Source organism: Gadus morhua, chromosome 4, assembly GCF_902167405.1.
Source record: "Gadus morhua chromosome 4, gadMor3.0, whole genome shotgun sequence".
Taxonomy (NCBI): domain Eukaryota; kingdom Metazoa; phylum Chordata; class Actinopteri; order Gadiformes; family Gadidae; genus Gadus; species Gadus morhua.
In genome coordinates this window covers 40,483,893-40,507,882 of record NC_044051.1, presented here as the reverse complement: position 1 = coordinate 40,507,882, position 23,990 = coordinate 40,483,893, and the positions used below count along the sequence as shown (strand labels likewise).

Sequence of the window (23,990 nt, the reverse complement as noted above, 5' to 3'; positions counted from 1 at the left end):
CTTTCTTCTACTTTCTTTTTTTCTTCTGTTTACTTGCAAATTGTGGTGTGTGTGTGTGTGTGTGTGTGTGTGTGTGTGTGTGTGTGTGTGTGTGTGTGTGTGTGTGTGTGTGTGTGTGTGTGTGTGTGTGTGTGTGCGCAAGCGCATGCTCGCGCGTCGGTGCAGCTCGGAAGGTGAACTGCACCGAGGTGGATCAACACCCCCTAGTGGTTCACATGCAATAACAGAGAACAAAAACACGCGACATCAAAACTGGTTATTATTTTGTCCTAAAGATTGATTTGTTTTAACCTACGAGCTGAACATCATGATCATAAATAGGACCGGAAAAGTTTTCAACATCTTCCTATCCCTTTTGACATGGACTGTTTTATTTCAGCTGTATAATCTAACCCTGTTTTTGTTGCTTAGTGTCCGGAGGAAACCAATTGTTTGTTTCTATTTTATTTCTTGCATTTTATTGCTCATTCTTTTTTTTGTATTATTTTTTAATCATGTCATTTATAAAAAATAAAATACGGGGAAAGATTTCCTCCCCTTTTTCTGCATGCCCCGCCCAGGGAATATGGCCTGGTCGGCGACCGCACATGAGAAAATGAGCTGATGGTGTGTTCCGGATGCGTCGGACACCATCCGTCATTTCCTGTCTTGCATTCAAAACGGTCGGAGTTCCCAGGAGGTTCGGACATTAAGCTCGAAGGAAAGTGCTTTGAACACTCTTCCGAACCTCGGAGCTGTTTTGAATGCGGCAATGCTTTAACAAAAGAAGCACCACGGAATATTGGTATCCGAGGCGTTTTGAACACACCAAAAGTTATTTCCTGGAGAGAACTCATCATGGCTCGCAAACGAGCGAAGGAGGGCAGTTGCTCAGTGTTTGGATGTACGAATGAGCACAAAAGTATATTTTTAGTTCCTTCATCCGAGCCTCTAAAGAACCAGTGGGTTGATTTTATTTTCTCTGGAAATGCTGCGCGAGTCTGCGCCAAACATTTCACCGAAGACTGCTTCCTCAACTTGGGCCAATACAGAGCTGGACTTGCTCAACGTCTGAGAATTGATTCTAGATCAGTACCAACTCTCCTCGGCTCAGCTACAAACCGCAGACAAGTAAGTAAATTATTAAATTAACGCTATTTCATTGTGTTGCTTTACTGTATGGTTGCCTTGTTATCCTTATAATGTTGCTGTAGCATTGGCTCTACAGCCAACCGCCAAGTTACTGTCGATAATGGGTCGGTTAGGTAGCATCAGGTGTGTGTATGAACGCACACAATGTATCCCGAGTGTTGTCCACTTCTTTGTTATTTAGATCGCCGTTCTGACTGAGCGTGCACCTCTGCAAACCAGGGGGATCACTCGAGAATGGGCCCAATTCAACAAAGGGGGTACAGGCACTGATCTCTACTGCTTGTACACAGAGGGAATGCCCCTAATCTTTAAGAATGTCTTCTCACCCTACTACTACAAACAAATACAACAGTATTGTACAAAAGCGTCTGCTGGATAAAAGCGTCTGCTAAATGCCCTAAATGTAAATGTAAACGTTGTACCAGTTACGTGACCGCAGTAGTTCTAGCGTTTGACCGATGAAGAGATAATGATGGTTTGTTAACTCTTCCTAAATACATAGCCCCACTCATATTTCCCCCTCACACTTGATTCAAATCAATGGGTTATTAGCAGATTTTTGCAGAGCTTGATGTAATTGTATAGAGATTAAATTAACTTTTAAGAAGAACTAAAAAATATGTAATCAATTAAATGATGTAATATAATTTGATCATTACATAGATCTAATTTAAGTATTAGGCTAATTTAATTCACTAAACATGCTTATCATATATCTTCTTACAAATTGTACCACATACAAGGTAATAAATTGAGTACTAATTTGACCTTGTCACTGCACAGGCCAGCTCATCAAGTGCTTCCATTCAGCAGCTTCTCTCAAGGGATGTTGCCTGCCAGACAGACCACCTGGAAACGCCTACTGTAGGCACACAGCTATCCTTAAACACTTTGCAGTCCCACTTTAAAAGTGAAGGTATGTACTTTCAAACTTCAATACATTTACTTTTGATGTAGTAGATTCTAGGCAGCATAGAATCTAGGCTGATGCTAGATATTACCTGCGTCACAAAGCCTTGTCCTCTTTTGAAAAGAACCCACCCTTTTGAACCCAAGACCAGACCCAGACCGTGTAAAACACGAGTCAAACTTGGGAGTTGCATTTCAAAGATGGAATCAGTCAAGAGCCCAGAAGGGTTTCAAGACAGATGCCACATGAGCTGGTTTATCATTCTCAAACATTGCTGAATTCATAATGTATGAATGTTGGCTGATCAGCTTAAAAGGAAGGACACTTTGTCGATTCTTATTGTCAAAATAGAGTAATTGTGCTTGTCTCGCATGTCATGTTGTGCTCAGATCATTTTGCGCTGGTGTTCGTTGAGTTTCCTTCACCTGGTATGGTGGAAATTAACCTTACATTTAATGTTAAACTATGATTATTATTAGGCCTACATATCATATAGATACTTTAATGGTGGAAGATAGCTGATCACCTTTCCCCGATATGTTAGGTGTGATGTGGCGCCAGTGAGTGGGTTCTGTAGACAATGCTGACATTCACACATGTACATCATCTATCTGTTTGCATAGAGGTTAATATATGTTCAGAAGATACAGTATGACCCAAAAAAACATGCTATGCAAATCAATATGGTATGAAAGTCCAACTTTGTGTTGTGTAATGATTGGGGATATAAGGAGCAGGACTAGAATCATTCTGCAGTGTCTTTGCAAATATCACTCGGATTTGTTGTCTCTCGTTTGCGGGTTACAATAAACTCCCCATCTATACTTGACCCGGACTCTCCGATTCCTCTGCGTATAGCTAGTTGAAGTGAATCAGATAAGTCGTTAATAGAAATCTACGACACTGGTCACCCGCTTGAGCTTTGAGTCTAGGGAGGAGGGGGCTGGAGGAGACGTCCCTCTCCAAAAGTGTGAATCTGTCTGCAGGTCACATTTTAAACCCTCTGGGTCAATGTTGCGTACACATATATTTGTATAGTTTCTTTCATGCGTACGAATTCAAACTTCCTCCTTTCATGAAACAGAACAGAATTGAAACAGAACAGAACAAACAGTGTATTTAAACCATTACTTTCTGCAGTGTTTCCACTATATGCATTCAGTAGCGGCGCAAAAAAAGTTCCGGCCAAGTTCAAAGCACATTTACACATTGATCTGGTCTCAGCAGATGCTTTGACTCTGTTGGTTTTAATGTCATATTTGGAAGCTCAATCTGTAAATTTTTCCCCCCAGAAATCTCATCAGAAGTAACCATTTAAAGGGTTATTCTTCATGCATTTTTCCGGGGGTGGGGGGGGGCATGCCCGCGGACCCCCCTAGTGTTGCTAGGTTAACAACTCACAGCACCACTGCTACAAAGGAATCTAGGGGAATCAGTGCTTTCTGTCTTTTTTTTCCTCCCCCTGCAGAATACTGCGATGCCTTTGGAGACCGTAGCACTGAGCGCAACGCCACCTCAGAGATTCTGGGTGTGGACGCCCCTGGCTCCTCCCACATGTCCAGTCACAGCAGGGAGCTGAAGATCCTGAGCGTCCACGGAAAAGGGGAGGGCCCACTGGCGGGGGACGGCCATGACACCCTCTTCACCGCGTCAGAAGTGGAGGCCCAGAACTCGCTGTCTGCGGACCACAGCGCGGCCAAGAGCCTGGAGCGCGGAGAGCGGCTGGTCTGCCGCGAGGAGCTGAGTGTGCAGGTTGGAATTCATCTTCTCATTCACCATCCAAAAGAGGCTTCCTCTGTTACAACTCCAGCACACACCCATGGAAGCACACACCTTTATGATTAAATGCGTCGTAAGGGGGATTAACAACTATTCGGTGAAAATTAAAGAATATGTCTTGTGTGTGTTTCCTTCTTTATGTGGAAAGCAGCAGATCCCAGACACCATTTCAATCAAGGTTGAAGAGGATATTGGTGGAGGCATGCCCGCTGGAGGTTAGTAATCAGACCCTCCAGGATTTCGTAATGTTGTGATTTGGAACTTCAACGCAACATCAACCAATCTCCGCAAATTCAGGCCGGTGTCGCAATATTAACTAACCACCGCAACATTCCCGCAAATCATTGGCGTCGTCTTGAACTGACGTCGACAAACTACCTTCCGCTTTACTTCCGTGTTTACTAAGTTCAAGGGGTTCAAGCATTCATGCAGCATGTGCACGTCCAACGTTTCACACTCGCCGATAAAATAACTGCGGTAGATCGCGAAAAGCAGTATCCTGTTATTCTACACGAATAACGGGATATTTCTTGTACTGCATGCAATATTGTGGTGGAACATAAGCATAAATCTTCAATTGATAAGCATTTTGCCACCGCAAAAACATAACTACAGAACTGCAGAACTGCATGCAGGCCGTCAGACGACGAGGCAGATCACTACGACACGGGCTGTTGCATCCTAGTCAACTGCCAACGCGGAAAGAATCAAGAATCAATTATTCATAGGACCATTTCTCAGTGTTTTTGTTCTTTTAATTAATGTTTTTTTCAGTAATGACTAATCATCAGGTAATAACATCAGGAAAATCGCATCTCTTATCGCAACTTTTTGGAAAAGCTCACGCAACATCAGCGTTTTAGGCTGCAACAATCTCAAAAAAGGCCCGCGAAATCCTGGAGGCACTGACTAATACACATTGCATCTATGCAAGTCTGTAACTATCTATGTTATGTATCATAACAATTACTTTCTGCATTCGTTTTCCTCTCTGAAGAAGACGCCCAAGACATTAGAGGCTGCAGCACGCAGCGCGGCGCCTACTCAGAGAGTCTGCGTGTGGACGCCCCTGGCTCCTCCCACATGGCCAGTCACAACGGGGAGCTGCGGATCCTGAGCGTCTATGGAAAAGGAGAGGACCCACTGGCGGTGGACGGCCATGACACCCTCTTTGCTGCGTCGGAACCGGAGGCCTTGAGCTCGCTGTCCGCTGACCACAGCGTGGCCAAGAGCCTGAACTGCAGCGTGCGGCTGGTCCGCCTTGAGGAGCTGACTGGGCATCGGGGCGGCCGCAAGGGCCGGCCCTGTGTCTTGGGTGGCAAGGTTTTACCAAACGATGCCGATATGATCGTCCACATGAGTACTCACACCGGGGAGAAGCCCTACAGGTGCGACCAATGCAAGAAGAGCTTTGGACGGAAAGGCCACCTGAAGGTGCACATCAGGACTCACACCGGCGAGAAGCCCTACAAGTGTGACCAATGCGTGAAGCGCTTCGCAGAGCGCGCCAGCTTGAAGAACCACATAAGGACTCACACCGGCGAGAAGCCCTACAAGTGTGACAAATGCGTGAAGTGCTTCACAGATGGCTCCAACTTGAAGAACCACATAAGGACTCACACCGGCGAGAAGCCCTATAGGTGTGACCAATGCAAGAAGAGCTTTGGACTGAGAAGCACCCTGAGGAAGCACATCCAGACTCACACCGGCGAGAAGCCCTACAGGTGTGACCAATGCACAATGTGCTTCACAGGGTGCTCCAACCTGAAGACCCACATGAAGACTCACACCGGCGAGAAGCCCTACAGCTGTGACCAATGCAAGAAGAGCTTCGGACGGAAAGGCTACCTGCAGCTCCACATGAAGACTCAACACCGGCGAGAAGCCCTACAGCTGTGACCAATGCAAGAAGAGCTTCACAAAGCGCTCCAGCCTGAAGATCCACACGAGGACTCACCCCTGTTTATAAGCCCTGCGTGTCTGCAATGCAACGCCAGCTGCAGCCAGGGCCGCCGGTTGCTATAAGCGAACGAGGAGATTGCCGAGGCGAGTGACAAATGTGTTGGGGGCACCCTCTAGTGGCGCCCTTTATTCCCATTAATCATACAGGGTGTCTGTGTATCCTTAAAAAGTCTTAAGAAGTCTCAAATTCATGTTTCTAAATTTAAGGCCTTAAAGTTTTAAACTCGGTACAAATGTCACATGCTAGTCTTAAATACTGTAACTCAAGGTCTTAAATTTGTCGGGCAGGACTATTTATTTTTCTATTTTTCTCTGGGAGCTTTTCAGGAAGGACATGTAGAGAGGCTTCTTTCTTGATAGCTGCATATTTAAACGATTATCTTTGTGCTTGCTGGCTAATCTGCGACAATGGGTAGGTGCAAATTCAAGGAAAGTTTGCTGGAAGACGTCCGTTTCCGAAGTTGGCTTGCGTCTGTTGCGAACCCCCACCATTGCGTGTTTTAGGTCTTAAAACATCATTCAAGGTGGTAATAAAAAGTCTTGAATTTGACATGCTGAAACTTGCAGATAACCTGTCATAGAATTAGAACAATAATTAGAAAATATAGCTGCAAGCAGTAGTGTGGGGATCAGGCATAATGGGAATTGATGAACTAATTTTGCTGGACGGACGTAATCGGCTAGGTGGCTACATGACGACCGTCTCGGTAATCGGTAATACTGACAGCCGGTGGGATGAGCATTCTGCGAGTACGCGTCAATGTTTACCAAATGGGAAAATGACCCCACCTAGAGGTAAGGGCGCAATACAGTCTGCCTGACAGAACAAAATTTCACAAATACATAGGGGTATTCGGAACAATATCCCTAAAAGAGACACAATGTAAACAAGCATCCGTTCTGGAGGTGGTTCGTGAAGCATCTAATCCAGTGGGAATTGCAGTTAATATTGTATGTGGGCGGAATGGTAAATATAGTCATTGTTGCATTGTACATTAAGTACCGCTTGTCGCCATATGGGTGCAGTGTCTACCCATTAATGAGCGCTGTTCAGCGCAACTAACATTGAAATAAATGAAGTAGTGTTCTGTTTGTATGCTGCATGTCGGATTTACATGATGTTTGAATATGATTGATATGTTATCAGTTTTATGTAACACGGGATAAGATATGACCATGAAAAAATACATATGATTAGTTTTGACTGACAATGAAAGTTATTGGTAAATGGGTATCACAATGAAAATACATTGAAGTTGCTTTCTAAGGGCTGGAATAGACTGCTAACAACGCACCCCTAAAAGTCAAATCACACCATATTATTTGGGCATCATCTGGATAGGGTCATAAGACTATGAGCCAAGTTTGGTTTGGATGCATGAAGGCCTTGCAGAGATATTAGCTCACTTCCTGTTTGGCGTGCCCCTGAGGTCAAAGGTCACCAAATTGTTTGGATGTCCCCAGAATGATGTCATGAGTCTATCGTTGGGCTGCACGATATGGGCAAAAGATGATATCCCGATATTTTTTGGCTGAATGGCGATATACGATATATATCTCGATATTTTCTATAGAGTGGGTTAGATGTTTTTTTTTTAAGTCAAAATCCACATGTGAGACGTTGGAAGCACTTTTATTAAAACACAGGTCAGTATGACTGCAACATATATCAACATGTGATTTTGTATAGTCATTTTCACCAGAATGGAACATGGAACTCTGGCTGCCGCTGGCACATGGGCACGGGGCGTTCGTGCCCACTGCACCGTCAGTCAACGGACGTGGGAAGGCGTTGCTGACTGATGGGGGAGTAGTCTTTGCAGAGGCATCCGTCGGCCAATCAAATCGCTTCGCCGGGTTCTTCCCACTACTTCCTGCTTGTTGCGATGCAAGATGACCCGCTTTCCTGCTTTCCAGTATCGTCAGAGACAGAGTCGCGTCCCAGTGCTTACATTTGCATACGCGATCTGATTGGATGACGGATCCGTCGCTGCCGAAAAAGTTGAACATTTTTCAACTTCTTGACTGAGCCGAAGGCTCCAACGGAACGGACGGATCCACAATGCATTGCGCGTCCGTCCCCATTCAAAGTCAATGGGGATCAGTCAACGGACGGAGGTAGTGGGCACGGGGCGGAAGGGTCATGCCCACTGCACCGTCAGTCAAAGGACGTAGAAGGCTTGGCTGGCGGAGGGGGGAGGTTTCCAGGGTCGTCAGAGCCCGAGTCGCGTCACAGTGCTTAAATTTGCATGCGGGATCTGATTGGATGACGGATCCGTTGCTGCCGAAAAAGTTGAACATTTTTCAACTTTTTGACGGAACGGTGCGCACGGATCCACCATGTATTATGCGTCCGTCCCCATTCAAAGTCAATGGGGATCAGTCAATGGACGGAGGCAGTGGGCACGAGGCGTCAGGGCTTGTTCACACTACCTGCGTCTGTCGGCGGATCTCATGCACCAATGCACTGCCCCCTAGTGGTTCCAGATGCAATAGCAGGGTAATAAAACATGGCTTTGATAAACGGTCTCAGGTATTTATTTTTGTCATTCATCAGACCCGCTCACCCAAATGCTACTTACAGTATTACATCAATTTGATTCAAGAAGCAGGTAGGGGTTAAACTGTGATCAGATACATGTGATTTAAAGAGCAGTTGGGGGTAAAACTGTCACGCCGGGTCCTGCTACGCGGTCCACTACTTCCATCTAGTGGCCACTTGACGCCAGTGGTCCTTAACAAAAACAGTGAATACAGATGTTATTCAAGGAGGAGGTCGGGTTAGACAGAGTAAATAGATGCATACGGATACATATGATAAGGGTCAGGTAGGGGTTAGGGGGCATCTTGCTCTTTAGGATTCTACTTATAGGCTGTAGACATTGGGAATCAAACCCAGTACCTTTCAGCTGAACTCTCCACACACGCACAAACACAGGCCCACACACATACCTAGCCAAAGTTTAACTCCAACTTACTTAATTGTGTTGAAACACTAGACAGAGAGAGTGTCTCTAACAAGTGTTTCTTCAATACTCTGAGTAATTCAGTCACTGGGGAAAAGGAAAACAAGCCTACCTTGATGAATCCATTATGTTGTGTGTTCATTAACAAGGGTTGGGTTCGTGTTGGGTCTTTCTTCTACTTTCTTTTTTTCTTCTGTTTACTTGCTAATTGTGGTGTGTGTGTGTGTGTGTGTGTGTGTGCGTGTGCGTGTGTGTGTGTGCGTGTGCGTGTGTGCGCGCGCATGCTCGCGCGTCGGTGCAGCTCGGAAGGTGAACTGCACCGAGGTGGATCAACACCCCCTAGTGGTTCACATGCAATAACAGAGAACAAAAACACGCGACATCAAAACTGGTTATTATTTTGTCCTAAAGCTTGATTTGTTTTAACCTACGAGCTGAACATCATGATCATAAATAGGACCGGAAAAGTTTTCAACATCTTCCTATCCCTTTTGACATGGACTGTTTTATTTCAGCTGTATTATCTAACCCTGTTTTTGTTGCTTAGTGTCCGGAGGAAACCAATTGTTTGTTTCTATTTTATTTCTTCCATTTTATTGCTCATTCTTTTTTTTGTATTATTTTTTAATCATGTCATTGAAAACAATTAATTACGGGGAAAGATTTCCTCCCCTTTTTCTGCTTGCCCCGCCCAGGGAATATGGCCTGGTCGGCGACCGCACATGAGAAAATGAGCTGATGGTGCGTTCCGGATGCATCGGACACCATCCGTCATTTCCTGTCTTGCATTCAAAACGGTCGGAGTTCCCGGGAGGTTCGGAGTCGGACATTAAGCTCGAAGGAAAGTGCTTTGAACACTCTTCCGAACCTCGGAGCTGTTTTGAACGCGGCAATGCTTTAACAAAAGAAGCACCACGGAATATTGGTATCCGAGGCGTTTTGAACACACCAAAAGTTATTTCCTGGAGAGAAATCATGGCTCGCAAATGAGCGAAGGAGGACTCAGTGTTTGGATGTACACATGAGCACAAAAGTATATTTTTAGTTCCTTCATCCGAGCCTCTAAAGAACCAGTTGTTTGATTTTATTTTCTCTGGAAATGATCCGCCAGTCTGCGCCAAACATTTCACCGAAGACTGCTTCCTCAACTTGGGCCAATACAGAACTGGACTTGCTCAACGTCTGAAAATGGATTCTAGATCAGTACCAACTCTCCTCGGCTCAGCTACAAACCGCAGACAAGTAAATAAATTATTAAATTAACGCTATGTCATTGTGTTGCTTTACTGTATATGGTTACCTGCTTATCCTTATAATGTTGCTGTAGCATTGGCTCTACAGCTAACAGCCAAGTTACTGTCGATAATGGGTAAGTAGCATCAGGTATGTGTATGAATGCACACAATGTATCCAGAGTGTTGTCCGCTTCTTTGTTATTTAGATCACCGTTCTGACTGAGCGTGCACCTCTGCAAACCAGGGGGATCACACGAGAATGGGCCCAATTCAACAAAGGGGGTACAGGCAATGATCTCTACTGCTTGTACACAGAGGGAATGCCCCTAATCTTTAAGAATGTCTTCTCACCCTACTACTACAAACAAATACAACAGTATTGTACAAAAGTGTCTGCTGGATCAAAGCGTCTGCTAAATGTAAATGTTGTACAAGTTACGTGACCGCAGTAGTTCTAGCGTTTGACCGAAGAAGAGATAATGATGGTTTGTTAACTCTTCCTAAATACATAGCCCCACTCATATTTCCCCCTCACACTTGATTCAAATCAATGGGTTATAAGCAGATTTTTGCAGAGCTTGATGTAATTGTATAGAGATGAAATTAACTTTTAAGAAGAACGAAAAAATATGTAATCAATTGAATGATGTAATAAAATGTGATCATTGCATAGATGCTTACCATATATCTTCTTACAAATTGCACAATATACAAAGTAATAAATTGTGTACTAATTTGACCTTGTCACTGCACAGGCCAGCTCATCAAGTGCTTCCATTCAGCAGCTTCTCTCAAGGGATGTTGCCTGCCAGACAGACCACCTGGAAACGCCTACTGTAGCCACACGGCTATCCTCAAAGACTTTACAGTCCCACTTTAAAAGTGAAGGTATGTACTTTCAAACTTCAATACATTTACTTTTGATGTAGTAGATTCTAGGCAGCATAGAATCTAGGCTGATGCTAGATATTACCTGCGTCACAAAGCCTTGTCCTCTTTTGAAAAGAACCCACCCTTTTGAACCCAAGACCAGACCCAGACCGTGTAAAACACGAGTCAAACTTGGGAGTTGCATTTCAAATATGGAATCAGTCAAGAGCCCCGAAGGGTTTCAAGACAGATGCCACATGAGCTGGTTTATCATTCTCAAACATCACTGAATTCATAATGTATGAATGTTGGCTGATCAGCTTAAAAGGAAGGACACTTTGTCGATTCTTATTGTCAAAATAGAGTAATTGCGCTTGTCTCGCATGTGATGTTGTGCTCAGATCATTTTGCGCTGGTGTTCGTTGAGTTTCCTTCACCTGGTATGATATAAATAAAGTTTCGGCCAAGTTCAAAGCACATTTACACATTGATCTGGTCTCAGCAGATGCTTTGACTCTGTTGGTTTTAATTTCATATTTGGAAGCTCAATCTATGCATTTTTTACCCCAGAAATCTCATCAAAAGTAACCTTTTAAAGGGTTATTCTTCATACATTTTTCCGGGGGGGGGGGGGGGGCATGTCCACGGACCCCCCCTAGTGTTGCTAGGTTACCTACTCACAGCACCACTGATGCAAAGAAATCTAGGGGAAACAGTGCTTTCTGTCTTTTTTTTCCTCCCTCTGCAGAAGACTGCGATGCATTTGGAGACCGCAGCACGCAGCGCGGGGCCACCTCAGATAGTCTAGGTGTGGATGCCCCTGGCTCCTCCCACCTGGCCAGTCACAGGGAGGAGCTGAAGATCGTGATCGTCTACGGTAAAGGGGAGGGCCCACTGGCGGTGGACGGCCATGACACCCTCTTCACCGCGTCAGAAGTGGAGGCCCTGAACTCGCTGTCTGCGGACCACAGCGCGGCCAAGAGCCTGGAGCGCGGCGAGCGGCTGGTCTGCTGCGAGGAGCTGAGTGTGCAGGTTGGATATCATCTTCTCATTCCCCATCCAAAAGAGAGGCTTCCTCTGTTACAACTCCAGCACACACCCATGGAAGCACACACCTTTATGATTAAATGCGTCGTAAGGGGGGATTAACAACTGTTCGGTGAAAATTAAAGAATATGTCTTGTGTGTTTCCTTCTTTATGTGGAAAGCAGCAGATCCCAGACACCATTTCAATCAAGGTTGAAGAGTATATTGGTGGAGGCATGCCCGCTGGAGGTTAGTAATCAGAGCCTCCAGGATTTCGCAATGTTGTGATTTGGAACTTCCACGCAACATCAACCAATCTCCGCAAATTCAGGCCGGTGTCGCAATATTAACTAACCACCGCAACTTTCCCGCAAGTCAATGGCGACGTCTTGAACTGACGTCGACAAACTACCTTCCGCTTTACTTCCGTGTTTACTAAGTTCAAGGGATTCAGGCATTCATGCAGCATGTGCACGTCCAACGTTTCACACTCGCCGAAGAAATAACTGCTGTAGATCGCGAAAAGCAGTATCCTGTTATTCTACATGAATAACGGGATATTTCTTGCACTGCATGCAACATTGTGGTGGAACATAAGCATAAATCTTCAATTGATAAGCATTTTGTCACTGCGAAAACATAACTACAGAACTGCAGGCAGGCCGTCAGACAACGAGGCAGATCACTAAGACATGGGCTGTTGCATCCTAGTCAACTGCCAGCGCGGAAGGAATCAAGAATCAAACATTCATAAGAACATTTCTCAGTGTTTTTGTTCTTTTAATTTATGTTTTTTTCAGTAATAACTTAATATTTAACAAATTACTCGGGGAAAATTGCTGTAATAACTTAATATTTAACATCAGGAAAATCGCATCTATAATTGCAACTTTTTGGAAATGCTCACGCAATATCAGCCATTTTGGGCCGCAATAATCTCAAAAAAGCCCCGCGAAATCATGGAGACACTACATAACATATGTAACTATCTATGTTATGTATCATAACAATTACTTTCTGCATTCGTTTTCCGCTCTGAAGAAGACGCCCAAGACATTAGAGACTGCAGCACCCAGCGCGGCGCCACCTCGGAGAGTCTGCATGTGGACGCCCCTGGCTCCTCCCACATGTCAAGTCACAGCGGGGAGCTGCGCATCCTGAGCGTCTATGGACAAGGTGACCACAGCGTGGCCAAGAGCCTGAACTGCAGCGTGCGGCTCGTCCGCCTTGAGGAGCTGACTGGGCATCAGGGCGGCTGCAAGGGCCGGCCCGGTGTCTTGGGTGGCAAGGTTTTTCCCAACAATGCCAATATGATCGTCCCCATGAGGACCCACAACGACAAGAAGCCGTACAGGTGCGACCAATGCATGAAGCGCTTCAGTCTGAAAGGCTGCCTGAACCGCCACATGATGACTCACGAAGGGGTGAAGCCCTACAAGTGTGACCAATGCACAATGTGCTTCGCAGAGTGCTACAAGCTGAAGACCCACATGAGGACTCACACCGGCGAGAAGCCCTACAGCTGTGACCAATGCACGATGCGCTTCGCAGAGAGCTACAACCTGAAGATCCACATAAGGACTCACACCGGCGAGAAGCCCTACAAGTGTGACCAATGCGTGAAGCGCTTCGCAGAGCGCTCCAGCTTGAATCTCCACATGAGGACTCACACCGGCGAGAAGCCCTACAGGTGTGACCAATGCAAGAAGAGCTTTGGACGGATAAGCTCCCTGAGGAATCACATCAAGGCTCACACCGGCGAGAAGCCCTATAAGTGTGAGCAATGCGTGAAGCGCTTCACAGAGCGCTCCGGCTTGAGGATCCACATGATGACTCACACCGGCGAGAAGCCCTACAAGTGTGACCAATGCGTGAAGCGCTTCACAGAGCGCTCCAACTTGAAGGACCACATGAGGACTCACACCGGGGAGAAGCCCTACAGGTGCGACCAATGCAAGAAGAGCTTTGGACGGAAAAGCACCCTGAGGAAGCACATCAAGACTCACACCGGCGAGAAGCCCTACAAGTGTGACCAATGCGTGAAGCGCTTCACAGAGCGCTCCAGCTTGAAGATCCACATAAGGACTCAACACCGGCGAGAGGCCCTACAGCTGTGACCAATGCACGATGCGCTTCGCAGGGAGCTCTGCCCTGAAGATCCACGCAAGGACTCACCCCTGTTTATAAGCCCTGCGTGTCTGCAATGCAACGCCAGCTGCAGCCAGGGCCGCCGGTTGCTATCAGCGAACTAGGAGATTGCCGAGCCGGGTGACAAATGTGTTGGGGGCGCCCTCTAGTGGCGCCCTTTATTCCCATTAATCATACAGGGTGTCCGCGCATCCTTGAAAAGTCTTAAGAAGTCTTAAATTCTTGTTTCTAAATTTAAGGCCTTAAAGTTTTAAACTCGGTACAAATGTCACATGGTAGTCTTAAATACTGTAACTCAAGGTCTTAAATTTGTCAGGGCAGGACTATTTATTTTTTTATTTTTCTCGGGGAGCTTTTCAGGAAGGACATGTAGAGAGGCTTCTGTCTTGATAGCTGCATATTTAAACGATTATCTTTGTGCTTGCTGGCTAATCTGCGACAATGGGTAGGTGCAAATTCAAGGAAAGTTGGCTGGAAGACGTCCGTTTCCGAAGTTGGCTTGCGTCTGTTGCCAACCCCCACCATTGCGTGTTTTAGGTCTTAAAACATCATTCAAGGTGGTATTAAAAAGTCTTGAATTTGACTTGCTGAAACTTGCAGATACCCTGTCATAGAATTAGAACAATAATTAGAAAATATAGCTGCAAGCAGCAGTGTGGGGATCAGGCATAATGGGAATTGATGAACTAATTTTGCTGGACGGACGTAATCGGCTAGGTGGCAAATGGGTATCACAATGAAAATACATTGAAGGTGCTTTCTAAGGGCTGGAATAGACTGCTAACAACGCACCCCTAAAAGTCAAAACACACCAAATTATTTGGGCATCATCAGGATAGGGTCATAAGACTATGAGCCAAGTTTGGTTTGGGTGCATGAAGGCCTTGCAGAGATATTAGCTCACTTCCTGTTTGGCGTGCCCCTGAGGTCAAAGGTCACCAAATTGTTTGGATGTCCCCAGAATGATGTCATGAGTCTATGTAGGGCTGCACGATATGGGCAAAAGAAGATATCCCGATATTTTTTGGCTGAATGGCGATATACGATATATATCTCGATATTTTCTATAGAGTGGGTTAGATGTTTTTTTTTTAAGTCAAAATCCACATGTGAGACGTTGGAAGCACTTTTATTAAAACACAGGTCAGTATGACTGCAACATATATCATGTGATTTTGTATAGTCATTTTCACCAGAATGGAACATGGAACTCTGGCTGCCGCTGGCACATGGGCACGGGGCGTTCGTGCCCACTGCACCGTCAGTCAACGGACGTGGGAAGGCGTTGCTGACTGATGGGGGAGTAGTCTTTGCAGAGGCATCCGTCGGCCAATCAAATCGCTTCGCCGGGTTCTTCCCACTACTTCCTGCTTGTTGCGATGCAAGATGACCCGCTTTCCTGCTTTCCAGTATCGTCAGAGCCCGAGTCGCGTCACAGTGCTTACATTTGCATACGCGATCTGATTGGATGACGGAACCGTCGCTGCCGAAAAAGTTGAAAATTTTTCAACTTTCTGACGGCGCCGAAGGCTCCAACGGAACGGACGGATCCACAATGCATTGCGCGTCCGTCCCCATTCAAAGTCAATGGGGATCAGTCAATGGACGGAGGTAGTGGGCACGGGGCGGAAGGGTCATGCCCACTGCACCGTCAGTCAAAGGACGTAGAAGGCTTGGCTGGCGGAGGGGGGAGGTTTCCAGGGTCGTCAGAGCCCGAGTCGCGTCACAGTGCTTAAATTTGCATGCGGGATCTGATTGGATGACGGATCCGTTGCTGCTGAAAAAGTTGAACATTTTTCAACTTTTTGACGGAACGGTGCGCACGGATCCACCATGTATTATGCGTCCGTCCCCATTCAAAGTCAATGGGGATCAGTCAATGGACGGAGGCAGTGGGCACGAGGCGTCAGGGCTTGTTCACACTACCTGCGTCTGTCGGCGGATCTCATGCACTGCCCCCTAGTGGTTCCAGATGCAATAGCAGGGTAATAAAACATGGCTTTGATAAACGGTCTCAGGTATTTATTTTTGTCATTCATCAGACCCGCTCACCCAAATGCTACTTACAGTATTACATAAATTTGATTCAAGAAGCAGGTAGGGGTTAAACTGTGAACAGATACATGTGATTTAAAGAGCAGTTGGGGGTAAAACTGTCACGCCGGGTCCTGCTACGCGGTCCACTACCTCCATCTAGTGGCCACTTGACGCCAGTGGTCCTCCTCACACACCAGGCTGCAATCATCAAATCACCATTCCCTACTTCAGCCGGAGATCTCCTACCAGCCGGCGCCAGTTCGTCGTTACGTCTACACAGTCAGTATCGGTCCTACCAGTATTCTTGAAAACTGTCTCTAGCCTGAACCCTTGATAACCACCTCTCTTCCTCTCTAGTACTTCCCCTGCCATCGAACCCCTGCCTGCCTAACTACCCGTCTGTCGCCAAGCCCCTGACTGCCTGCTCGTTACCGGGCCCCTGCCTGCCTGACTACCCATCTGTCGCCAAGCCCCTGACTGTCTGATCGCCCGCCTGTTACCTGACCCCCTTGCTTGTCTGACTACCCGCCTGCCTACCAATAAACCCCGTTTCCCTTTACCCCGTCTCTGTCTGTGTTCTGCACTTGGGTCCCCTCCTCACGTTCTGTACCCTTAACAAAAACAGTGAATACAGATGTTATTCAAGGAGGAGGTCGGTCAGACAGAGTAAATAGATACATACTGATACATATGATAAGGGTCAGGTAGGGGTTAGGGGGCATCTTGATCTTTAGGATTCTACTTATAGGCTGCAGACATTGGGACTCAAACCCAGTACCTTTCAGCTGAACTCTCCACAGCTGAAAGTTGTGGAGTGTGTGTGTGTGTGTGGGTGGGTGTGTGTGTGGGCGCGGGCGCGGGACCATGCTCGCGCGTCGGTGCAGCTCGGAAGGTGAACTGCACCGAGGTGGATCAACACCCCCTAGTGGTTGACATGCAATAACATAACAAAAACACGCGACATCAAAACTGGTTATTATTTTGTCCTAAAGCTTGATTTGTTTTAACCTACGAGCTGAACATCATGATCATAAATAGGACCGGAGAAGTTTTAAACATCTACCTATCCCTTTTGACATGGACTGTTTTATTTCAGCTGTATTATCTAAACCTGTTTTGGTTGCTTAGTGTCCGGAGGAAAACAATTGTTTGCTTCTATTTTTTTTCTTGCATTTTATTGCTCATTCTTTTTTTTTGTATTATTTTTTAATCATGTCATTTATAAAAATGAATTACGGGGAAAGATTTCCTCCCCTTTTTCTGCTTGCCCCGCCCAGGGAATATGGCCTGGTCGGCGACCGCACATGAGAAAATGAGCTGATGGTGTGTTCCGGATGCATCGGACACCATCCGTCATTTCCTGTCTTGCATTCAAAACGGTCGGAGTTCCCCGGAGGTTCGGACATTAAGCTCGAAGGAAAGTGCTTTGAACACTCTTCCGAACCTCGGAGCTGTTTTGAATGCGGCAATGCTTTAACAAAAGAAGCACCACGGAATATTGGTATCCGAGGCGTTTTGAACACACCAAAAGTTATTTCCTGGAGAGAACTCATCATGGCTCGCAAACGAGCGAAGGAGGGCAGTTGCTCAGTGTTTGGATGTACGAATGAGCACAAAAGTATATTTTTAGTTCCTTCATCCGAGCCTCTAAAGAACCAGTGGGTTGATTTTATTTTCTCTGGAAATGCTGCGCGAGTCTGCGCCAAACATTTCACCGAAGACTGCTTCCTCAACTTGGGCCAATACAGAGCTGGACTTGCTCAACGTCTGAGAATTGATTCTAGATCAGTACCAACTCTCCTCGGCTCAGCTACAAACCGCAGACAAGTAAGTAAATTATTAAATTAACGCTATTTCATTGTGTTGCTTTACTGTATATGGTTACCTTGTTATCCTTATAATGTTGCTGTAGCATTGGCTCTACAGCCAACAGCCAAGTTACTGTCGATAATGGGTCGGTTAGGTAGCATCAGGTGTGTGTATGAACGCACACAATGTATCCCGAGTGTTGTCAACTTCTTTGTTATTTAGATCACCGTTCTGACTGAGCGTGCACCTCTGCAAACCAGGGGGATCACACGAGAATGGGCCCAATTCAACAAAGGGGGTACAGGCACTGATCTCTACTGCTTGTACACAGAGGGAATGCCCCTAATCTTGAAGAATGTCTTCTCACCCTACTACTACAAACAAATACAACAGTATTGTACAAAAGCGTCTGCTGGATAAAAGCGTCTGCTAAATGCCGTAAATGTTGTACCAGTTACGTGACCGCAGTAGTTCTAGCGTTTGACCGATGAAGAGATAATGATGGTTTGTTAACTCTTCCTAAATACATAGCCCCACTCATATTTCCCCCTCACACTTGATTCAAATCAATGGGTTATTAGCAGATTTTTGCAGAGCTTGATGTAATTGTATAGAGATTAAATTAACTTTTAAGAAGAACTAAAAAATATGTAATCAATTAAATGATGTAATATAATTTGATCATTACATAGATCTAATTTAAGTATTTGGCTAATTTAATTCACTAAACATGCTTATCATATATCTTCTTACAAATTGTACCACATACAAGGTAATAAATTGAGTACCTGTCACTGCACAGGCCAGCTCATCAAGTGCTTCCATTCAGCAGCTTCTCTCAAGGGATGTTGCCTGCCAGACAGACCACCTGGAAACGCCTACTGTAGGCACACAGCTATCCTTAAAGACTTTGCAGTCCCACTTTAAAAGTGAAGGTATGTACTTTCAAACTTCAATACATTTACTTTTGATGTAGTAGATTCTAGGCAGCATAGATTCTAGGCTGATGCTAGATATTACCTGCGTCACAAAGCCTTGTCCTCTTTTGAAAAGAACCCACCCTTTTGAACCCAAGACCAGACCCAGACCGTGTAAAACACGAGTCAAACTTGGGAGTTGCATTTCAAAGATGGAATCAGTCAAGAGCCCAGAAGGGTTTCAAGACAGATGCCACATGAGCTGGTTTATCATTCTCAAACATCACTGAATTCATAATGTATGAATGTTGGCTGATTAGCTTAAAAGGAAGGACACTTTGTCGATTCTTATTGTCAAAATAGAGTAATTGTGCTTGTCTCGCATGTCATGTTGTGCTCAGATCATTTTGCGCTGGTGTTCGTTGAGTTTCCTTCACCTGGTATGGTGGAAATTAACCTTACATTTAATGTTAAACTATGATTATTATTAGGCCTACATATCATATAGATACTTTAATGGTGGAAGATAGCTGATCACCTTTCCCCTATATGTTAGGTGTGATGTGGCGCCAGTGAGTGGGTTCTGTAGACGATGCTGACATTCACACATGTACATCATCTGTTTGCATAGAGGTTAATATATGTTCAGAAGATACAGTATGACCCAAAAAAACATGCTATGCAAATCAATATTGTATGAAACTCCAACTTTGTGTTGTGTAATGATTGGGGATATAAGGAGCAGGACGAGAGTCATTCTGCAGTGTCTTTGCAAATATAACTCGGATTTGTTGTCTCTCGTTTGCGGGTTACAATAAACTCCCCATCTATACTTGTGTGCAACTCCAGACGATATAATGAATCACAAAGGACTTCGTCGGGTTCTCCGACGTCTCTGGTTCTTCCACTTCCACATCAATCTGAAGAAGACGCGGTCGTTTGAGATTCATAATAGCCTATCGTCTGGAGGCTCACACAGCTTTTGGCCGTGATAATATGTATTATATATTATATGATATAGATATCTAATAGATATTATCTATGTATAATATGGGTTTCTAAGAGCCATTGCGATACATCCACCGTAAACAGCGCATGGTACCGTGGCTACAAGCTGCTCAGGGCCACACCCCCACCCCCCCCCTTGACCTGCCTTGACACGCCCACCGTAACCACAGCGAATGGTACTGTGGCTACAAGCTGCTCAGGGCCACACCCCCACCCCCCTCTTTGACCTGCCTTGACACGCCCACCGAAACAGCGCGTTTGGGGGAAGCTCAATGTGCGACTAGTTCGGAGTGGCTGTAACTCTGCACCACGGCTGAATTTCGGGGACGTCTTTGAATACTGTGTTTGTGGCCCACTAATACCTATATTAAAGCATCCATAAAATAGCATGGCATGGGATCTTTAAAGGGTTATACTTCATGCATTTTTCTGGGGGTGGGGGGGGGCATGCCCGCGGACCCCCCTAGTGTTGCTAGGTTAACAACTCACAGCACCACTGCTACAAAGAAATCTAGGGGAATCAGTGCTTTCTGTCTTTTTTTTCCTCCCCCTGCAGAAGACTGTGATGCCTTCGGAGAATGTAGCACGCAGCGCGGCGCCACCTCAGAGAGTCTGGGTGTGGACGCCCCTGGCTCCTCCCACATGTCCAGTCACAGCAGGGAGCTGAAGATCCTGAGCGTCCACGGAAAAGGGGAGGACCCTTTGGCGACGGACGGCCATGACGCCCTCTTCACCGCGTCAGAAGTGGAGGCCCAGAACTCGCTGTCTGCGGACCACAGCGCGGCCAAGAGCCTGGAGCGCGGCGAGCGGCTGGTCTGCCACGAGGAGCTGAGTGTGCAGGTTGTAAATCATCTTCTTATTCAACATCCAAAAGAGGCTTTCTCTGTTACAACTCCAGCACACACCCATAGCAAGCACACACCTTTATGATTCAATGCGTCGTAAGTGGGGATTAACAACTGTTCGGTGAAAATTAAAGAATATGTCTTGTGTGTGTTTCCTTCTTTATGTGGAAAGCAGCAGATCCCAGACACCATTTCAATCAAGGTTGAAGAGGATATTGGTGGAGGCATGCCCGCTGGAGGTTAGTAATCAGACCCTCCAGGATTTCGCAATGTTGTGATTTGGAACTTCAACGCAACATCAACCAATCTCCGCAAATTCAGGCCGGTGTCGCAATATTAACTAACCACCGCAACTTTCCCGCAAATCATTGGTGTCGTCTTGAACTGACGTCGACAAACTACCTTCCGCTTTACTTCGTGTTTACTAAGTTCAAGGGATTCAAGCATTCATGCAGCATGTGCACGTCCAACGTTTCACACTCGCCGATGAAATAACTGCGGTAGATCACGAAAAGCAGTATCCTCTTATTCTACACGAATAACGGGATATTTCTTGCACTACATGCAACATTGTGGTGGAACATAAGCATAAATCTTCAATTGATAAGCTTTTTGCCACCGCAAAAACATAACTGCAGAACTGCAGGCAGGCCGTCAGACGAGGAGGCAGATCACTACGACACGGGCTGTTGCATCCTAGTCAACTGCCAACGCGGAAGGAATCAAGAATCAATTATTCATAGGAACATTTCTCAGTGTTTTTGTTCTTTTAATTAATGTTTTTTTCAGTAATAACTTAATATTTAACATCAGGAAAATCGTATCTCTTATCGCAACATTTTGGAAAAGCTCACGCAACATCAGCCATTTTAGGCCGCAACAATCTCAAAAAAGGCCCGCGAAATCCTGGAGGAACTGACTAATACACATTGCATCTATGCAAGTATGTATATCTATGTTATGTATCATAACAATTACTTTCTGCATTCGTTTTCCTCTCTGAAGAAGACGCCCAAGACATTAGAGACTGCAGCACGCAGGGCGGCGCCACCTCAGAGAGTCTGCGTGTGGACGCCCCTGGCTCCTCCCGCATGTCCAGTCACAACGGGGAGCTGCGGATCCTGAGCGTCTACGGACAAGGGGAGGGCCCACTGGCGGTGGACGGCCATGACACCCTCTTTGCCACGTCAGAACCGGAGGCCTTGAGCTCGCTGTCCGCTGACCACAGCGTGGCCAAGAGCCTGAACTGCAGCGTGAGGCTCGTCCACCTTGAGGAGCTGACTGGGCATCAGGGCGGCCGCAAGGGCCGGCCCGGTGTCTTGTGTGGAAAGGTTATTCCCAACAAGGCCAATCAGATCCACACCGACGAGAAGCCGTACGGGTGCGACCAATGCATGAAGCGCTTCAGTCGGAAAGGCTACCTGACCCGCCACATGAGGACTCACTCCGGGGAGAAGCCCTACAAGTGTGACCAATGCATGATGCGCTTCCAACGGCAAAGCGACCTGAAGATCCACATGAGGACTCACTCCGGCGAGAAGCCCTACAAGTGTGACCAATGCACGAAGCGCTTCAGTCAGAAAGGCAGCCTGAAGCTCCACATGAGAACTCACTCCGGGGAGAAGCCCTACAAGTGTGACCAATGCACGATGAGTTTCAGTCTGAATGGCACCCTGAAGACCCACATGAGTACTCATTCTTGGGAGAAGCCCTACAGGTGTGACCAATGTACGATGAGCTTCAGTCTGAAAGGCACCCTTAAGATCCACATGTGGACTCACTCAAGGGAGAAGCCCTACAAGTGTCACCAATGCGTGAAGCGCTATAGTCATATTTCCGCCCTGAATACCCACTTGAGGACTCACACCGTGGAGAAGCCCTACAAGTGTGACCAATGCGTGAAGCGCTTCACAGAGCGCTCCAGCTTGAAGATCCACATAAGGACTCACACCGGCGAGAGGCCCTACAGGTGTGACCAATGCACGAAGAGCTTCACAAAGCACTCCAACCTGAAGAACCACATGAGGACTCACACCGGGGAGAAGCCCTACAAGTGTGACCAATGCGTGAAGCGCTTCGCAGAGCGCTCCAACTTGAAGAACCACATTAGGACTCACACCGGCGAGAAGCCCTACAGGTGCGACCAATGCAAGAAGAGCTTTGGACTGAAAAGCACGCTGAGGCATCACATCAAGACTCACACCGGCGAGAAGCCCTACAGGTGTGACCAATGCACAATGTGCTTCACAGGGTGCTCCAACCTGAAGACCCACATGAAGACTCAACACCGGCGAGAAGCCCTACAGCTGTGACCAATGCAAGAAGAGCTTCACAAAGCGCTCCAGCCTGAAGATCCACACGAGGACTCACCCCTGTTTATAAGCCCTGCGTGTCTGCAATGCAACGCCAGCTGCAGCCAGGGCCGCCGATTGCTATAAGCGAACTAGGAGATTGCCGAGGCGGGTGACAAATGTGTTGGGGGCGTCCTCTAGTGGGGGGCCCATTAATCATAATGCGCTGTCTCGATCCGAGTGGCTGACTCTGTGGTGAGCTGGTGAGTGGGTACTAGTGATGCGCGGGTTACCCAATTACCCGCGGGCACCCGCGGGCCGGGTGGGTTGAGTAGCAGTTTTCTCTAAGTATCGCGGGTTCGGGTGGGGCGGGTCAAAAAAGTCAAAACCCGCAACCACGCATTTGTTAACAGTTCTTCAATAAATAATTGCGTAAAGCTGTCGTTGTTGTTGTTTTGATGTAGACCTGCCGTTGGAAGTTTCACAATAATGCGAATTTAGCGCAAATCCTTCTCATTTAGTTACGTGTTACATTAGGCCTAAGCCTCAGCCCCAGGCTTTTTATTTTATTTGTTATTATTTTTATTTTTTTGCCGGTCAAATTGGGAGGGTCGGGCGGGCCGCTTCAGAATCCCCCACGGGTCGGGCGGGGCGGTTTGGAAAATGTCTTGGGTCGGGTTGGGGCGGGTGTTAAAAAATCGTCCTCTCGCGCATCACTAGTGGGTAGACCCAGCTGAATCTGCACCTCAGCCAATTCTCTCCTCCGTTTCCAGCCATAGGAAAAGCTGCTGACAATTTTCTTGCACAGCGCAATGCACCTTGTGATGCGGTGATCATCCATGCCATGTCCTGAAATAAAATTGTTAAAAAATATTTTAAATCATTTACTTTTTCATTTAACTTTTCATTTAACTTTCCGGGTGGGCTGGCGCATGGCGGCGCGCGGGCGCAAGCCGGCGCGCGCATGCCGGCGCGTCGGTGCAGCTCGGAAGGTGAACTGCACCGAGGTGGATCAACACCCCCTAGTGGTTCACATGCAATAACAGAACTAAAACA

General features: G+C 46.5%; 2 protein-coding genes and 2 long non-coding RNA genes across 5 annotated transcripts; all 4 read left to right on the top strand.

Moving 5' to 3' along the window:
• Window positions 1–632: 632 nt before the first annotated feature.
• On the top strand, window positions 633–3,574 carry LOC115543101 (uncharacterized). The gene is made up of 3 exons (XR_003976667.1): window positions 633–1,110; window positions 1,915–2,047; window positions 3,510–3,574. It is a non-coding gene; the product is annotated as an uncharacterized LOC115543101 (long non-coding RNA).
• Window positions 3,575–4,888: 1,314 nt separating this feature from the next.
• LOC115541770 (zinc finger protein 271-like) lies at window positions 4,889–23,807 on the top strand. The gene is given in 9 exon segments (XM_030353609.1): window positions 4,889–5,689; window positions 5,691–5,781; window positions 11,255–11,293; window positions 11,602–11,753; window positions 12,095–12,128; window positions 12,921–13,963; window positions 13,965–14,042; window positions 21,795–22,925; window positions 22,927–23,807. Coding segments are annotated over 9 exon segments (3,453 nt in total). The 5' UTR covers window positions 4,889–4,903; the 3' UTR covers window positions 23,026–23,807.
• LOC115541324 (uncharacterized) lies at window positions 9,002–11,885 on the top strand. The gene is made up of 4 exons (XR_003976324.1): window positions 9,002–9,990; window positions 10,190–10,265; window positions 10,739–10,871; window positions 11,602–11,885. It is a non-coding gene; the product is annotated as an uncharacterized LOC115541324 (long non-coding RNA).
• On the top strand, window positions 16,932–20,738 carry LOC115541309 (uncharacterized). Of its 2 annotated transcripts, none has more exons than XM_030352994.1 (3): window positions 16,932–17,891; window positions 18,706–18,808; window positions 20,355–20,738. In XM_030352994.1, exons 1-3 carry the CDS (start codon window positions 17,385–17,387, stop codon window positions 20,726–20,728), a joined length of 984 nt encoding a protein of 327 aa, XP_030208854.1. In that variant the 5' UTR covers window positions 16,932–17,384; the 3' UTR covers window positions 20,729–20,738. The 2 variants fall into 2 exon arrangements, with proteins under 2 accessions (XP_030208854.1, XP_030208853.1); XM_030352993.1 differs by having other exon boundaries at window positions 16,962–17,891; window positions 18,676–18,808.
• Window positions 23,808–23,990: the final 183 nt, after the last annotated feature.

Excerpts from the sequence above, each read along its gene's own strand:
- LOC115541309 (XM_030352993.1), top strand. The coding sequence starts at position 17,385 with ATGGTGTGTTCCGGATGCATCGGACACCATCCGTCATTTCCTGTCTTG. Across the intron at positions 17,892-18,675 it reads CAGCTACAAACCGCAGACAA|GCCAGCTCATCAAGTGCTTC; the intron begins GTAAGTAAATTA and ends GTCACTGCACAG. Across the intron at positions 18,809-20,354 it reads GTCCCACTTTAAAAGTGAAG|AAGACTGTGATGCCTTCGGA; the intron begins GTATGTACTTTC and ends CTCCCCCTGCAG.